Here is a 16,673-nt window from a genome sequence, read left to right on the forward strand (position 1 = left end):
CAACCAGACTCTAGGAGGGCATCTTTTTCTGAAGATGTACACAAATCTATTATCTGCCCATACTTTTGTGCATCCGAGCATAACAGACTGAAGCTCGGACAGAGTGGCCAGAGATCCGGAGATAAATGGTTTGGGATGGATCCCATTTTCTGCTGGTCAGCACCTCTAAAAGGGAAATATTTCTGGATATGCCAGGGTATCAGTGGCACCCATTATGCAGCAGTGTTTCTAACTAAAGCACTAATTACTCTGATGCTTTTTTCTCCAGCTGGGTGTCCATGGATATGCCTTTCTGAACACCAACAACGGCTACATCCTTTCACACCCAGACCTCCGTCCTTTGGTATGTATAGCTGTGAATTTGAGAACCTTTCCTTGCTTGGAAACAGTGGCTTTCAGGGATGCTCCTAACTTCTCATATTTTATTGAGCTGTGAAGGCTAGCAGGCTCTGCTATATAGGCACCAAGGAGCATGAGGCCCAGAACGATCAGTTCCACATCCATAAATGTATATTTTCACAGATGTGTATGAAGTGTGAGGTACCCTGCCTGTTCTCTGTAAGAGTGCATGAGGGCTGTATTCGCGTGCGCTTGCCATACTGTGGGCGCACACGTACCTGCATCCAAGTAAGGAAGGGGCACATCGTGTTTCCAGGAATGGGGCAAGGCAAAGCTAGGCAAGGGCACTGCTTTATTCTCCACCTGAAATTGGCTTCTCTTAGTCTGCTTCCCACCTTTTCCTTCACCTGGAAGATTACAGGGAAGTAGCCCACTTGCATCAGTTAGCCCTAGGTGAAAAGCCTTCCTTTCTGTCAGTGAAGCCAAAGGCTAATTCCCATCAGGAAAGATCTCTTCCTTTTATTATAGTGTTAATGGGATTACACTCAGCTATGGGGAAAAAAACAGATTTCCTGGAGGCAAGTGTATCATACTGACCTATTTGGAAGAATATTCTCACCAAGGAGGCTATAGCCTTTACCTGCAAGTTCATCTGTGTTCCTGCTTGTCTTTTGCTCCTGGAACAGCCTCTCCCACTTGACCTGTCCTAGCCCCACACTGCCTGCATAAAGAAATGCATGGCATGGGACCGAGAAGGCACTTGCACTCAAACCCTGCCTTCCCATTCAGAGAATAAATGAGACAGCCCTATTTTTCAAATTAGGTATCAATCCTTAAAGGGTTAGTTTAGGAAGTTGTCTAGCCACTTACTTGTGGTTTTTTTTTTGGTTTTTTTTTTTTTTTTTTCCCAAACACCAGTATAAAGAAGGAAAGAAACTGAAGCCTAAGCCAAACTACAACAGCGTAGATCTCTCAGAAGTGGAATGGGAAGACCAGGAAGAAATAGTGAGTATCAGAAAGTGAATTGAGCCTTTTTTGTAGCTCCTTTCTTCTATCCTTTTGTGTGCCTGTATGGAAGGGGCGGAGGAGCAAAAAGCACTCCTGTTTTTTGCTGTGCCAGACTGGCCTAAGAGAGGCTGGTGGTCACCAACAGGACAAGGATGGTGGTCCCCTACAAAGTACTTGTCTTCCTTCTCAGTATGAGTTTTCCTTCACAGGGAAGGAAAGCATTGGCAGGAGGAAGGATGAGCTTTGGAGGGTGCTCCAGGGAGCCAGTCTCTGTATACATGACCCAAATGCTGCCTTAATAGAAAGCCAAGATAGCTTAGGGTTGTGGCGGTGTCCCATGATGCTACTCATACACGTAGCATGTGAGATATAACTGAAGCCACTCAATTAATGAGATCTGCAGCAAGGAGCAAAGTGCATTCAAAAAGAGACTAAAACTTGCAGTCACTATTAATAATAGACACAGAGGATAAGGGTCTTAGACACTTGAGAAAAAACTGATTTCCAGAAACCACCTTATTGCACAGGTGTGAGAGGCACTGAAAACAGTAGCTGACCAGAGGGAAAAGATTTTTTTTAAAAATACCTTTCCTACTGTCTTTCAAACAGAATTATTAAAAAGTGATAAACAGGAAACAGCATGCACCTCAACAGCTGCACATTGCCACATTGCACAACTAGGAACCCAGATACAATGAGAAGGTAGAGAGGTTCAGCTCCTCTCTGGCTCGTTTTCTTTTACTCAGAAGAATTAGGAGAGAACAGATACTTAAGTTACTATGATAAGAACTGAATTTGGAGTAAGACAGAATTATCTGCGGGACACATGCTTCTGGATTACAGGGGAGACTTGTGAGATAAACGGATCTGGTGCTATACATAACCACTTAAACAGGTAGGACAAATGAACTGCCCAGCAAGAGGATCGAAGTAGCTACTGTCCCTAGTGCAGGCTAAGTATAAAGGGCCACGCCGAAGAACTTTGGAAGTGGAAGAGTGGCAAATTCAGAAAAGAAACACAACAGGACTGGGTGTGAAACATGGAAGGCAAGACAAAAATAGGAGGCTTTACATGTGGTGGAACCACCAAGCTGCAGGTTGCCAATGGCTTTGTGTGGGTTTGCTGATGTCTTCTAGGAGCACTGCTCCTATTTAGTTTTCTCTCTCACTGGGACCATTTTAGGGCTGCTCCGGTTTATTCAGTTTGCTATTTCACAAAACAAAAAATCCAGAAATGTAGATGACTTTGCTGTCACATTTATTTGGCTATCAGGTTTCCGTCTGACCAAATAGCATCGATACCTGAATGCAAATATGCAAAATATAAGGTTTTGTCTGTAGGCAATCAGAGTAAAATTATCCAGTGGGAAAAAGAGGCATGAAAAAACAAAGCCACTTTGTGTTCCTGTACTGCATCTTCCAGAGGAAAGAAAGGTTGCAGTCACTGAGGGTACAGAGACGTTCAGTGACGCGAATGATATCTGCAGTGTGACTTCAGCAAGCCTAGAGACTCTCAAGATACACCCACTGCAGCAGAAAGCTGCCAACTTTTCAACACTCAGATTTGCAGCTATGGTATTAGATCAATGACAGACTCAACATCAGTTGCAGTATAATCTCAGCAACACTGATAAGCAGCAAATTCAGACTGGAAAAATATGCCCAAGTGCTAATGATGTGTAATACAGCCAGCTGCTGAAAAGAAATCCAGGGAAGGGAAGATGCCATTGCCTGGGAAATACCAACTGATGCACAATAGTACTGTCTGCAGCTAGGCAGCAAGGGGGTTTGGGCTTGTTTGTAAGGCAGTACAGGGATATTCTCAGTGTGAGGGGAAAAGGGAAGGGTGGAGAGATTGCCCCCAGCAGTCAAGGAGCTCTCACCCAAACAGGTTTTCTTCAGCCTTGACAGAACCACTGGAAAAGAAATTAGTCTGCAGAGATGTTGAAACTGAGTGGCAAAACACGTAGGTGTTGTGGGACCCTCAGGTAACGTGTATGTCTGTGTTGGTTTGAAGCCACGCCAGCAGACAGGGGAAAGGAGTTACCGGTGATGGGAACGGCACGGACTCGCTGCCCTGGAGCAGGAGGGTTCACTGTCTGGGGTGTCAGGATGGAGTGCTTTGGTGTGCACCACAGCACTGCTCCATCCAAACTCCGCCATGTGTTTTTCAAAGCGAACAATGGCTGTTGCCAGACGTGTCCTGCCTAAAAAGGACTGAGCATTCCAGGGGCTCCCAGACACCAGGACTGTAATTGACTTCTCAGCGCTGGAGAAGCTATTGAGGAAGAAATGTCGAGCCTGGACCGTGGCACCAACCTACAGCCACTGTCGCCTGCGGGCCGGGCACAAGACAGGGAGCCTGCCTGCAGAGTAGCTGGAGCTGGGGAGGTACAAGGAGTTCTCATATCCACTGATTTGCTTCTCCACCGCCTTCTGGGGCTATGAAAGATGTCTGACATTCAAGAAGTTAGGGGTGAAACAACAACATCTGAACTAAACCCAGAACCCAAAGCAAATGCTGCAGGCTCTCGGAGCCAAACAGAGAGTCGGCTGTGGCTCTGGCAGGAGGTCAAACAGTCTTAGACAAAAAGGAGTAACACCAGTCAGTGTTTTGACTTCCAAGACGTGGGCCTTGGGAAGGACAAGCTTTATATTCCAGGGCTGTGAATAACACACATCAAACAGCCATAATAAACAAAACTGTGCCCTTGTAAAGCAAATGCAGTCGAGACTGGCCAGCACCTGAATGGAGGCCTGTCTATGGAAGTAAGGAAGCAATTTGTGTGAATTAATGTTACTTCCCACCTTTTATTCTATCCAGGCTGAAGCAATAGGCTGATATGCTCTGGCAGGCTCAACTTAAAAGTCAAAGCCTCTGCACTTGTGGAAAAATTCCATGGCTCGCTCTTTCAAGAGGCTGGGAGTCACTGTGAAAATTACATTTTGCCTTTAGAACCTGGATTGAATAAAGTGGTCTTCTCACTGCCTGCCCTGCTATCATACAGTCTTGCTTTGCTGTGTTAAACAGCTGCTTTGCTGCACCTCAGAAGTGGTGCTGAATACAGCCTATAATTTATAAATCAGTTTTAAAAATGTCAAAGAGCTTTGGAACCAGTCCAGGGGGAGTTAGTGGGCTTCTCAGGTGTCTCCTCTTCCAGGCTCTCAAAGCAGCATGCTAATGACACACAACCAGCAAAGCCTGAAACTTGGACTGGCAATTTCATAGCTTCCAGATCACTTCTTTTCGTTAAAAAGATGTATCAACAAGCTTTCAGCATAAGCCATTATTATTCTGTGCCACATATCAGACTGACTGAACGAGGATCCTGACCACTGAGAACAGGTTTTCAGTTTCAGAGATGCAAGAAAGAGCTGGGGGGGAATGTAGCATCTCTCTTTTCTAAACTTGGACTGGCAATTTCATAGCTTCCAGATCACTTCTTTTCGTTAAAAAGATGTATCAACAAGCTTTCAGCATAAGCCATTATTATTCTGTGCCACATATCAGACTGACTGAACGAGGATCCTGACCACTGAGAACAGGTTTTCAGTTTCAGAGATGCAAGAAAGAGCTGGGGGGGAATGTAGCATCTCTCTTTTCTGCCAGCCCCTGTGCATTAACAAGTGGTTCTATGAATTCCTGGCCTGGAGACACTAATACTACTCTTGTTCACCTCTGCAGCTGAGAACTGCCATGATCAATGGGGAAACAGGCTACCTCTCTATGGATGTGAAGGTCCCTGTGGATAAAGGGGTAAGAAATAATCCTTCTGTTCAGGTCACACAAGGGAGGGGATGGGAAATGGAGGCTGAAGAACCACGGAGGATGTGGTTTTAATACTCAGCATTTCTGAGTGTGAGGATTTTATTGTTTCACCACACATATAACACATGTGCGAAAGACATAAAATAGGGCATCGTTAGAAGCGTTCTTTGTACCTAAAAACATCCTGCTCGTGTGGTATTGGAAATGCCTCACAGCTCCCTACTTTGTCCAGGCTAAGCCAAAAAGCATGTTGTTCATTGTTTATAGGGCTGTGAAACGAATCTGAGATCTTCAAGAGTTTAGAATGGGGCAGACTATGCTGGGCCGACCTAGACAGAAAGAGGATTGGAGACTACTTTGCAACTCCCTTACCCTACCCAAAAACACTCATGAAAACTTTGCCCCTCACTCTGCCAGAATGTGATTTCCCTTATCCAGGTCCAGGATTAAATTTCTGTGCAAATATTTACAGGCGCTTTATGAAAAGTCCTAGTGAAATGGAGACTTCTGAATGTTCCCTACCAGGTCTAATGTCGGGTTATACATCTTCTCTTGGAATCAGTGCAAAATCATCTTGTACATTTACGTTCACTGGTACTTTTTCATTCGGGTTTATTTAACTATCCTAAAGATTTTGGCTTTCATCATTTCCTGTTAGGAAGTATTCCAGAGTCCTGCAAGTTATACTGCCCAGAAGTCTTCCATATTTCAGGAAAATTTTCCATCTTTTATAGAGAGCATTATTTTTTAGCGAGCAGGCTGGCTGAACTGGTTCCATGCTAAGCCACAGTCAGCGCCAATTCCAAGAAACCGCCTGCTCACAGCCACTGCTGACAGGGTGCCATTTCTTAATGAAGATGCCCCTCCATTTCCCCTGACTACATGTGCTGCTAGATCTTGTAACTGAATTCTCTTTCTCTACTCTTGATGTTTGCAACTATCTGTTACCTGTCAATGGCTTTGCCCTTCCTCTCCTGGGCATTGCCAACATCTGCATTAGAATTACTCGCATGTTTTTCAGTCCAAGCGGTACGGCAATTATTTTTGTTCCTTTTGTCTCTTGTACCATTTCTGGTACACAAGTACCAGCCTTTGCTGAATTATTTGAGTACTGTTTCCCTGTTGCTCGGTAGAGAGCATCTCTTCTCTGCAATAGGATATTTCTTCACAGGGAGCCCCAAATCTCCTTTCTGCTGTGTCTTCAATTTTTTCTCCATCCCACAGCTGCACTGGAACAGCTGCCTTGGTTTCCGTGTTTCGTAGCTGGGTTTTCCAGTTGCCATTTTTCCATGTGAATCCCACTCCTCCTTTTTGTCCAGTCCTACTAATTTTTAGGGCTGTTGGGGCTTTCTCAATATGCAGAAAACATTATTTTGTCTTACAGATCACTGTACATAAGGGCTCCTAGGATGGAGTATGTCTGTTCCTCTCATTAGATCCTTCTCCCTCGATGCCCTGTTGTTTACTGTTTCTCTTTGTTTACAGTACTGCAGTTGGTTCTCACATTTAAGCCCACTTTAACTGATTCTTTAGAATAAAATTTCATGAGAAGTTGTTTCAAGTCCTTTATATAAACCCAGATACATTGCATGTCCTTTATTCCCTTCATCCATTATCTTTGTTATTCTGTCAGAAAAGCAATCAGGGTTTTCCAGCAAGATCTGTTCTAGCCTAGATTGCTCATTTCTCTAGCTTAACCTCTGTCTCTGTGCACCCTCAATAACATTTCTTCTGAGTCATCCAAAGATACCTTTTTAGTTCAGTATTTTAGGGCCATCTTTCTGCTCCCCTACTCGGGAAAAAAAAAGGTAGCTAGAAGTAGCCTAGGTAAGAGGCGTTACCTGTTTTATTCTGCAATTCTGCTCGCCTTGTGAAGCTTAACAGGAGACTGGAGCAGAGTATGTGACAGTTTTACTGTTATCAGAAAACACATGGAGCGGGGACCAAAAGTGAAACTTAGCAATTCCCAGTGGTACTCTGCTAGCTGATGAAGCAGGGCAGCGGTTGCAACAAAGAAAGCGATGACAGAGCCTTGAAACAAAGAGAATGAGGCAGTCAGATGGCAGAGAGAAGGGCTGAGTGAAAGGGACAGAAATTATTCTGTCAGCCACGTAAACATCAATTCCCCAGGTTGATCTCGGGAAGGTATTGAGAGTGAAGTGACATAGAAAGGGAAAAATAAGGACCAAAGACTAAGGGCGTTTTTTAGCGAGATCTGATGGCAAGCATGGCTTTTCTGGCAGCTGGGGCACAAAAGGGTTGTGACTGTGAAAGCAAAAGAGCAAGGACGTGGGTAGGAGCTCTGGCAAACCACTGGTAATGGCACTAGGCAGGGCTGACTGCCTTGTACAGTGACAGTACCAAAACTGGAAATACACGTGTTCCCAGACCACAGGTGCTGGTAGCCAGCCAACTTGCCACTGTGCCAACGCACCCACGTTCTTCTCTTCTCCCTTGCTCCGTGCTATGTAGCAAGGCCCTGCCTGATCATCCTCAGCCCTGCCTGGCTCAAAGTGCTTCAGTTCCTTCCCACGGATAAGTGGTGATACCTCCAGCTGCCATGGGGAGGGCTGGCCACCCATCCCCTGCCCAAACAGGGGTTTGCCCTCCCTCCCACAAGGCACAGTGGCTGCATGTGCAGAGAGGGGCGAGCTAAGGATGAACAGAACAAGCCCAGCTGAAGAGAAGGGTCTCAGAGTAGTGGCACCCCTGGGCCATTTTCTACTGCATCCTTTCCCCCAGGAGCAGGCCCACACCCCCAGGTCTCATTCTTCCCCATGTCTTCCCTGCTGCACCCTCAGATCAGGCTGGCAAGGAAAGGGAGGCTTAATACCTCTTATACCTTCCCCACAGCCACCACGACACCACCATGCCACGTTCCTTAGGGATATCACAGCACTTTCGGAAGGTCTCGGCACAGCAAAAGCCTCTGACGCTGTTGCTCAGCAGTACACATTTGCCATGCATGGAGAGAGAGGGGAGGGAAGGGGTTGAGCCGTCTGCCACCTCCTCACCCCATCCCCATCCGCTGTGTGCACAAACTCGGGGCACAGTGTGGGGCTGGCTCGCCCTTTGTGCCTTGCTCCACTTCCACTGCTGCACAGCTCAAGCAGGTTAGAGCAGGGGGAGCAGTGTTCCCCTTTCCCTGGGGAACACTGAGTTTTCTGTGCTCACTCCCTGTCTCCCACTTACATCCTCTCACCTCGTTTTCAGACTGGGGCTGGGATTTTAAACATATTAGGGTTCCTATACTGGCATAAAGGTTGGATAGAAATTTTCCAAAAACTTTTCTCCTTTGGAAAAGAGTTCCACTGAAATCAACACTTTCCTACAGGAAAAGGCCAGTCTGGCAAACAGCTGAAGCTCTGAAGCAGCTTTCAATAATCCAAAATGTCTTCAGCTGAAATGTCAGTCGGAAAAAAATATTTTCATGTGAATCAAAACGCCTTGGATTTGAATCAGCACTTTTGTCCAATTTGAAAATGTAAATTGTTTCTTTTACTGATGTTTTTTAACAAAATTGGAATATGTTAATGTTTTGTCCCAGTTTGGCATGGAAGCAAATGTCAAGAATCTGAGCATTTCCCACAGGGGTGGGGAGACTTGGCCCCAGCTGCCCACCCACAGAGTGGGTAGATTTGCCATCCTGCCTCTCCTCCAACCCCACTTCTCCTTCCTACCTGCCCCACTGAGCCCCCTCTCCTGCTTGGGATGATGATGGTGTGCAAAGCCATCAAGGTTGTTCTGTACAGCAAAAGAGGCCCCAGCGTGTTGGCTCGGAGGGTGCAAGAGGGAGGACAGCTTCCCCCCACCCCTTCCTGCAGCCTGCGCAGGAGCCCTGGAGCAAAGAAAGGTTTAACCGAAGCCATAGGTGGAAAGACAGAGTGGCTGCCTGGATCCTGAAAGTCACAAGTTGCTGAATATGCTGAATACCGCACATTCACCCCTGCCACCAGCCTTAGCAGGGTGCGAAGTGTTGGTAACGATCAACTGCTGCTGCTTGGCCTTGGGTCCCCAGCAACACTACGCCTTGGTCTGTCAGACGATCTCTCACTTCATTTTTTTCCATGCTCTTATTCCAGAAACGAGTTCTCTTCCTCACTAATGATTATTTCTTCACGGACATCAGTGGCACACCCTTTAGGTAAGCAAGGATACACATGACACCAATATCAGAAGTCTGCTGTCAAGGACAGCAAATTGGTCCCTTTTCTAACTAAAACTGGCTACGACTCATGAGTAGAGCAATGTGAATAGTCAGTTTCTTTGTTCCTATGGCCATTAAAATGCCATTTGGGGTCAATGCAAAAGGAATGTTATGATTTGTTCGGAGTTGAAAAGCTATACCTTAGGTGGAGTGTGTTGTTTCATTTCAGAGAAATGAGATATCTTCAGTTTTCAGTTCCACTGACTGGTTTATGTTCTGGTGTATGGCTCTAAACAAAACATCGCTATCAACTGAAAATTATAAAACACCGCATCAGAAATCAAGCAAAAAATCTTTTGTGTTTTTTTCCCCAGCTGAAATGGCTTGAAATTGGCACAGATTGGAGAAATGTTATTGTTGACCTGAACCTACAACGTTGGCCAAAAAAGCTGTCCCCAAAAATGCCTCATAGCTCCACAGACAGGTTCCTTAGCCTCTTGTGCTGCAATCGGATCTCACTTAATCCTCTTTCGATGATGTTCTTTTCATTAATAGCTGTGGAGGAAGTTAATGTCTTTAAGGGTTGTAATTGTGGGGAACGCAGTGTCATGTTTAGGGATTACACCTCTCCTTGCTGAAAAGCCTTCTGTTTTCCCTCTCGCCTGCAGCCTGGGCGTTGTGCTGTCCAGGGGACACGGGGAGTACATTCTGCTGGGGAACACCTCGGTGGAAGAGGGTAGGTTAATCTGCAACAGCCACTCTGTCCTGAGGGACAAGGTGGCTACTCTGAACTTCCCTGCTTCCCTTCTCCACAGCCTACATCTGCCTATGTGCTGCCTGACGGAACACTCTGTATTATCTGGTTTCAGGTTTGCACGACCTGCTCCAGCCAGACCTGTCTTTAGCGAATGAATGGTAAGTGGAGGAAATCCTGTCAGTGACACAGGACTTTGTCATGACATTCTGGCAACGTTCCCAGCAGTCTGGCTTGGGTTCACGGCCCGCTGCGGCCTAGACAAAAAGCAGCGCTGTTCAGGGGCTGTACCTGCAAAGACCTGGTCGTCTCCATGCAATTCAGCTCCACCTCTTCCTTTGGGAGATCCCACCAGGACCTTGCACACCCCTCTGCTAAAATACACTTCCTGAGATTTATCCTCAGTCTTCTGTGCTCAGACTTATTTTGTTCCTCCTCATGTTGCTCAGAATTGTGCTGGAAAACCTACAGTATGTCAGACCTGTCAGGAAATTTTGTTGCAAGCTTAGTAGTAGATTGAAATGCTTTTTTAAATCCTAGCTTATTTTTGGTTGGCATTCTTCTGAACTGAGCCTAGACCTTATTTCTAGGGAACATGGAGGTGATTTATGACCCCTTTTTCAATAGCAAGCATAATTTATGGTTTTGCTTTGTTTGGATATGAAACAGGGTGAAGCATGGCACTTTCCATTTATTGCTGTGAGGTTTGGGATTTTCATGAACCCAACATTCAGCTACACCCAGGCACATGAACCCAGCCTGTATATAAGCCAAAATAACTATATTCAAGAAGCCCTGCAGCCCTTCACACCTCTTATTACACTGTCAAGTTTCACAGGCAGCACATTTAAGACACAAGCAGTGACTTCTCCTTCTTCTACTCCTAACTTGGGGTGTCAGCTTACAACACTTTACATATTCATTTTGCTTAGACTTCTCTCATAAATCACTCCTTTCAGCCCCTTTATGAGTTGTAATTCTCTCATAACCCCTTCCTCACCGTCCCCCTTACAATGAAGGGGTCAAAATTGGAAGCAGGATTAGAAGACTCGTTGCTTTCATAATACATCTGTAATGCATTCTCCTGCTTCTCCCTAAACTGTGTCCCGAAGCTCCTGCAGCTATGTCCCTTAGGGATAGCTTTTGTTGCCACCGTATCATACTGCAAGCTCACCCCTAGTCTCACATTTTGTTTCTCTGTCTCTTGGTTTATCTGCTCCCAATTCGGTTTTACTCGCATTGCGTGTGACCCTCTGCTTTTCAGCTCTCTCCATCACGTTGTTATTGTTCGTACAGACACAGGTACACATCTTAACACATAATACAGATGATTGCTGGAAGGATTTGGGACTGCTACGTTGCATTGTGAGCTAATGCTGGAGAACATTGCAGCCCTACTAAGTGCAGCAGTCAGATTAATTGGTGTTTGGTTTACTGGTAGGGTTTGACTTACAGCCACATCGTTAGATTTTGAGCGGGCACAGCATGCAGTAGCAGCAAAAGCTTTGCAGCCCAAGCTTTCTCGCTGAATTTTTGTTTGCAGTTGTTATTTTCCAGGAGCATCTGCTTGATGACTGTTTCTCTTTGCCCTTGCGGGTTGCTTCTCCCCTCCCCACCAGGATTTACTGCATCACCGACATTGATCCGGACCACCGGAAGCTCAGCCAGCTGGAGGCTGTGATCCGGTTCCTCACTGGAGAGGAGCCTGACCTGGAATGTGAGTCCCAGGCACCAAAAGGGCCCTGTTGGGGTTTTCCTGTACCCACCACTGGGGAGTAGGGACCGTGACAAATTGATTGGTGTCAGACTGAGCTCCTGTGGCACCTGCTCACACAGGCAGGGCTGGACTCAAGCCCAGCTTAATTCACATGTGGAAATGAGCTGAGGATTCGCTTCCCTGTCTCCATCAGAGGAATTTTTTTCCATTTCAAAGCTGTTACATGACTTGGCCTCACTGAAGGTCTCAGCATAGGAAATACTGAAAAGTGAAAGGCTTGAATGGAGCTCAGTGGGGGCTGCACACCATGTTTAGCACAGACTGACCAGCTGGGCTAGAGGGGGTGATGGCAGGAGGAGCCAGGAAAGCTGCTGTGACTACCCAGCTCCCCAGGGCCGCAGCCCACATCCTCAAAGGGCTGCATGGTGCCATCTAGACAGATGGGTTCTTTCAGAACATGGCTTATTCATTTTGTTTTCCAAACATAATTGGTGATTGATTTGGGGAAAAAAATTATTACAAAACTATTATTTTTCCTGCTCCCCCTGCTGCTCATTCCTTGCACCAGGCCCCATTCCCCAGGCCACGTGTACCCACACAAGCAGCTGGCAAAGCACTGCCACAGAGTGGGATCTGTGTCGAGGGTGCAGCTGTTTGTGGGAAAGCCCTACAGCAATTTAGCTTTAGGATGTCCTTCAGCCCACCTCACTCTCCATGGCTTCAGCCCCCTCAGCTGTGCCAAGTACAAGCTTTTGCATGTAATGCTCCACCTGAGAGGCACAAACCTTTGGCAAGAGGATGGGGATCTCTTAGAAATAACACCAAGTATAATCCAGTAGTTGTTTCTCTCTTGCACAGTGTGAGCAGGCTGTCTTTGGAGGAGGCTGAAAAGAGAAGTATGAGTTAAAGAGGCCAGGGAGGAGGACAAAAGTTTCAGAAAAGCTGACTTCGAGAAATTTGCAGATTTGGAAGTGCTGTAGAGGAAAAAGAAACAGGATTTGGATACATCCTAGACATGTGGGGCCTGGGGAGGGAAAGATCTGCTGGTGAACTCTGGTTTTGATGTCCCAGTGACAGCAAGGATAGAGAAATGGATTCTGACAACTGTGACAAAGAAAGGGGAAAGGTGGGAGAACTTGGGAGATAATATTAGGGGAGACCTGGGACCTCAACACAGAAAGTAGAGGCAGAAACACTGAAACAGGGGTGGAGTGAGGGGTGGGGGTCCACCTAGAACAGCACCAAAAGGGGCGTATCTGCAATATGATAGCCATCACATTCTCACAGCATGAAATGAATGGAGGCAGGGCAACTCAGAAATTAAGCAGGTCAAATGCGATCTTTGAGTATGCCATTTAGCACATGGCATATTTGAACCTTCCTAAACACCCCTCAGTCCCAGTCTAGGCTTGAGGAGTCTGGTAGCCTAGACTGACTTGAGCATCTGGACGGGGCTGGGACAAGGACAGCATTTTGTGAGATTTACAGGAAGGACAGAGGGGTATCAGAGAAGCCATAGAACACAAGAATAGAAGAAAAGCCATGAAGAAGTCACTAAGAGCTTTGAAGGAGCTTCTTGAGTGGAATGGGGTGTCCGGTGTCCTTCTACAGAACACCTAAAAGAAAGGTCAAAGCAGGGATTTGCGGCAACAGCTATGGGCAACCTGTTAAGTTGAGGAGAAGGTCAGAGTGAAGGCCTGATGAATAACTTCATTTGAAAGCCTCTCGCTTGCCAGCACTCAAACCCAATCCCCCTTCTACTGAGTCTGCAGAGGAACTAGCCTGATGATCTCAGTTGTAACATCTGTGCTTGTGGTCTCTGCCATGGATGGTGGTGGGTCCTGCTCTCAGTCCTGCAAGGGGAAGCCTCTTAGTGCCATGTTGGCTTCACGGCTCTCTAAGGCATCTAGGAAGGGGCATGTCTCTCTCCTGATTCTTGTTCTCTCTTCTTAGGTGACGAGGAGTTGGTCCAGGAGGTGCTGTTTGATGCAGTGGTCACTGCACCCATGGAAGCCTACTGGACAACACTAGCCCTCAATATGTCCATGTATGTGTGTGAGAAACAAATATGAGTAAACATCATTAAGATACACGTCCAGATGCTATGGCCTTATGCAGTGTCAGAAACAGTCACAGATCCTTGCACAGCATATAAGAAACTTTAGAAATTGCTCAAAAAAAGCTGATAGAAATAGCTGAATAGCTTTAGAAATAACTCAGAAAGTGTCTCTCAGGAATGGACTCCAGCAGGTTGGTCCTTCTCAGGGAGCCTTTAGTTTGGTGAGTTTATCTGAATATCACTGAAGAACAGCAGTGATCCTGATGTGTCACGGCAAGGGGCATTCAGCACCAGTTCTTTGCAGCCCCTAACTCATGCACTGCATTTGCCTCTTGATAGAGTTTGGTGTCTCAGGGTACCCGAGGCCATTTGAGTTTAACCTTATTATGCATTATTTCCCCATGCATCAGTTATCCCTTTGAATATCAGCAGTGTGATTTGGCTCAACTTCTCATACGACTGTAGCAGAAGTTCCATCCCAGGTGGCAAGCAAATTGCTCCCTTACCAGCAGTGAAGAAAAGGGAGTTTCATCTTGTCTCTGTTGGTGATACCTTCACACTGAGCCTCAGGAAGGGAGTGGAAAGGCTGGCTCTAGTAAACAACTGTTTACTTCATTATTTCCAGTGAGGCACCCGTTGCTTGTAGTATCTAGTATCATGTCACACAGATCTACTTTCAGGAGGCAACGTTACTTACACAAATGTGTTGCCACAGGACTCTTGTCCCCATTTCAGTTACCAGTACCCCTACTGTTAACAGAGCTTGAGCCAGCAGCAGTCGTGCTAGGACACCCCATTATTGGCACATCTTTAAACAGACACACCAACACACACCCCTCACTTCAAGGCCACCATGCTGAGACTGGCTCTTCAGCATGTATCTGTCCCATCTTTGCCCTTTATACCTCCAGCAAGACAAGTCGGAATCAGCTGACTGACAGAGTCAGTCTGCTACACTGCCCGTGCTGTGTATGCCTGGGACAGATATTCTCTCTGCAGCCCCTCTCCCTCACTTCAGCCTCATGCAGGCTGCCTGGAGCAGGAGCTAGCAGGAAGAGAGGAGCTTATGGTCTACTTACAAGAGAACCAAATGAGAAAAATTCAAAGGTGTGAATCTAGGTACGACTCTAAGCCTGCCAATTGTTAGCCAGTAACAGCCTGTTGCCATTAGCAGGCAGGAGACAGTGTCACTCCTGGTGTAAATGGGTTATATTGCAAATGAACTTGGGACCACACCTCCAGGTGTGGCTTCTAGTTTGAAAGGTCCTCACCCTGGGGCAGGGAGATGGCTGTTCTTTGAGAACTGTTTGCTTCTGCTTGTGTTTCTGCTCCACAGGGAGGCTGAGTCAGGTGTTGAGATGGCATTTCTGGGCACTCGGGCTGGACTCATGAGGAGTGCCCTATATGTGGGCTCTGAGAAAATTTCCAACAGGTAAGTCCCTCAAACAGAAAGGAAAGAAGCAGCACCCTGGGGGCATGAGTTGGGGTAGTAGGAGTCCTTTGTCATCTTCTGGTCCTTTTGAGTTTTTCTTAAAATACTGTCCCAAAGTGCATTCATTTCGGTCAAAACCCTTGGTCATTCCCTGACTTCAGTCAGCTAACACAGAAAATGCCCATAGTTACTGTATACCCCCAGGACCATTTTGCAGTGCAGAGGCTCTGCACTCCAGAGCCTGGGTGGCATTCCAGCTTGGCTGGGTTTGATCTTTCTGTCTCAGTTCCTCTTCCAGGTTTATTTTGTTCTGCCTTTTACATTGCCCACATCACAGTAGTATCCCAGTGCCTTCCAGTGAGGCGTTAAGTGATGTGACTGACATCTGTCACATACGATTCATTCTCTTGTCCTCTCCCTCAAGGCAAAAATGTGTGTTCAGTGGAGGGTTTTGACATGGAAAGGGTATAGTTTGCATCTTCATTGCATTTTGAATGTGCAGGCTGGTGCATACTGCTTCTAAGAAAGGACAGGTTACAGAGGCACACCAACAGATGGAACAGAAGGGGACAGTGTCAGTGGTGGCCCTCAGCTTCTTGGCAGCTGTTTCTCTGTCTCTGAGTTCCCCAAACACGAGTCATATGTTCAAGGCAGAGCTTGGCTGTGCCTGAAAGGTGACACTGACACCCTTTTGAGGCAGTCTGGGTGAAGTCAGGCTCTGGTGACAAGGGAGAAAACAACGTGTGCTACAGGAGACTGATGTGGGGATTCCCTGTCCCACACTGCTCACCAGGAGCATCGTTCAGTGCTTCTAAACAGCCGCAGTCACCACACTGCAGAGACAGAACTCTTCGCATCACGAGAGGTGCTTCTGGAGTCCCCTGAAGGGAAGGGTTGGATCTGATGATCTTAAAGGTCTTTTCCAACCTAAACGCTCTGTGATTCTCAATGAGTAATTATCGTTACGTCAAAATATACAGCAAAACGAGAGCCTGAAAACAAAAGGAATGTGTCAGGCGAGACATAGGGGCCTCCAGGGAAGCCAATGACCTGATTTTCCGGAGGTCTCCCCAGAGCACCCACTGCCTGTCTCACCGTGCCCTCAGGACCCACTCAGGAGCCCCCCCACTTCATTCCACGCATCCCTATGGGTTCAGTATGTGGCCACAGCGGCACAACCTTTGGTTTTTCAGTTGGCGTGTGATGTTTTCTGGCTTTGGTTTGGCGTTTTTTTGTGGGGGGAGGCTGTCTAATTCCTTTTTCTCACCATTCTCCGGCACTAACTCACGGCCTTCCACTGGCCACACACCACTCCCTCGCCCACCCGCAGTGTCCCGCTGCTCAAGCCCGGCCCGGGCCCTTGCTCCTCACGGCCTAACCGCCCCGGCCCACGGCGGCACTGCGCCTCAGAGGCCGCGGGAAGCCTCCTCAGCCCCGTCCGGCCGGCG

At 46.9% G+C, this 16,673-nt stretch overlaps 1 protein-coding gene across 1 annotated transcript in view; it reads left to right on the plus strand.

The window, feature by feature from the left end:
- The window catches only part of LOC104508892 (voltage-dependent calcium channel subunit alpha-2/delta-4-like), a gene marked incomplete at both ends in the record, with an annotated part of 55,243 nt that extends 40,018 nt beyond the window's left edge, over positions 1 to 15,225 (plus strand). The window contains 9 exons of the mRNA XM_010150655.1: positions 269 to 343; positions 1,258 to 1,344; positions 5,033 to 5,104; positions 9,199 to 9,260; positions 9,932 to 9,999; positions 10,133 to 10,178; positions 11,637 to 11,734; positions 13,688 to 13,781; positions 15,130 to 15,225. Coding sequence (XP_010148957.1) covers positions 269 to 343; positions 1,258 to 1,344; positions 5,033 to 5,104; positions 9,199 to 9,260; positions 9,932 to 9,999; positions 10,133 to 10,178; positions 11,637 to 11,734; positions 13,688 to 13,781; positions 15,130 to 15,225 — 698 coding nt within the window. The remainder of the gene's footprint in view (positions 1 to 268; positions 344 to 1,257; positions 1,345 to 5,032; positions 5,105 to 9,198; positions 9,261 to 9,931; positions 10,000 to 10,132; positions 10,179 to 11,636; positions 11,735 to 13,687; positions 13,782 to 15,129) is intronic.
- Positions 15,226 to 16,673: the final 1,448 nt, after the last annotated feature.

This window comes from Eurypyga helias, unplaced genomic scaffold (assembly GCF_000690775.1).
Source record: "Eurypyga helias isolate BGI_N326 unplaced genomic scaffold, ASM69077v1 scaffold21394, whole genome shotgun sequence".
In the NCBI taxonomy this organism is placed as follows: domain Eukaryota; kingdom Metazoa; phylum Chordata; class Aves; order Eurypygiformes; family Eurypygidae; genus Eurypyga; species Eurypyga helias.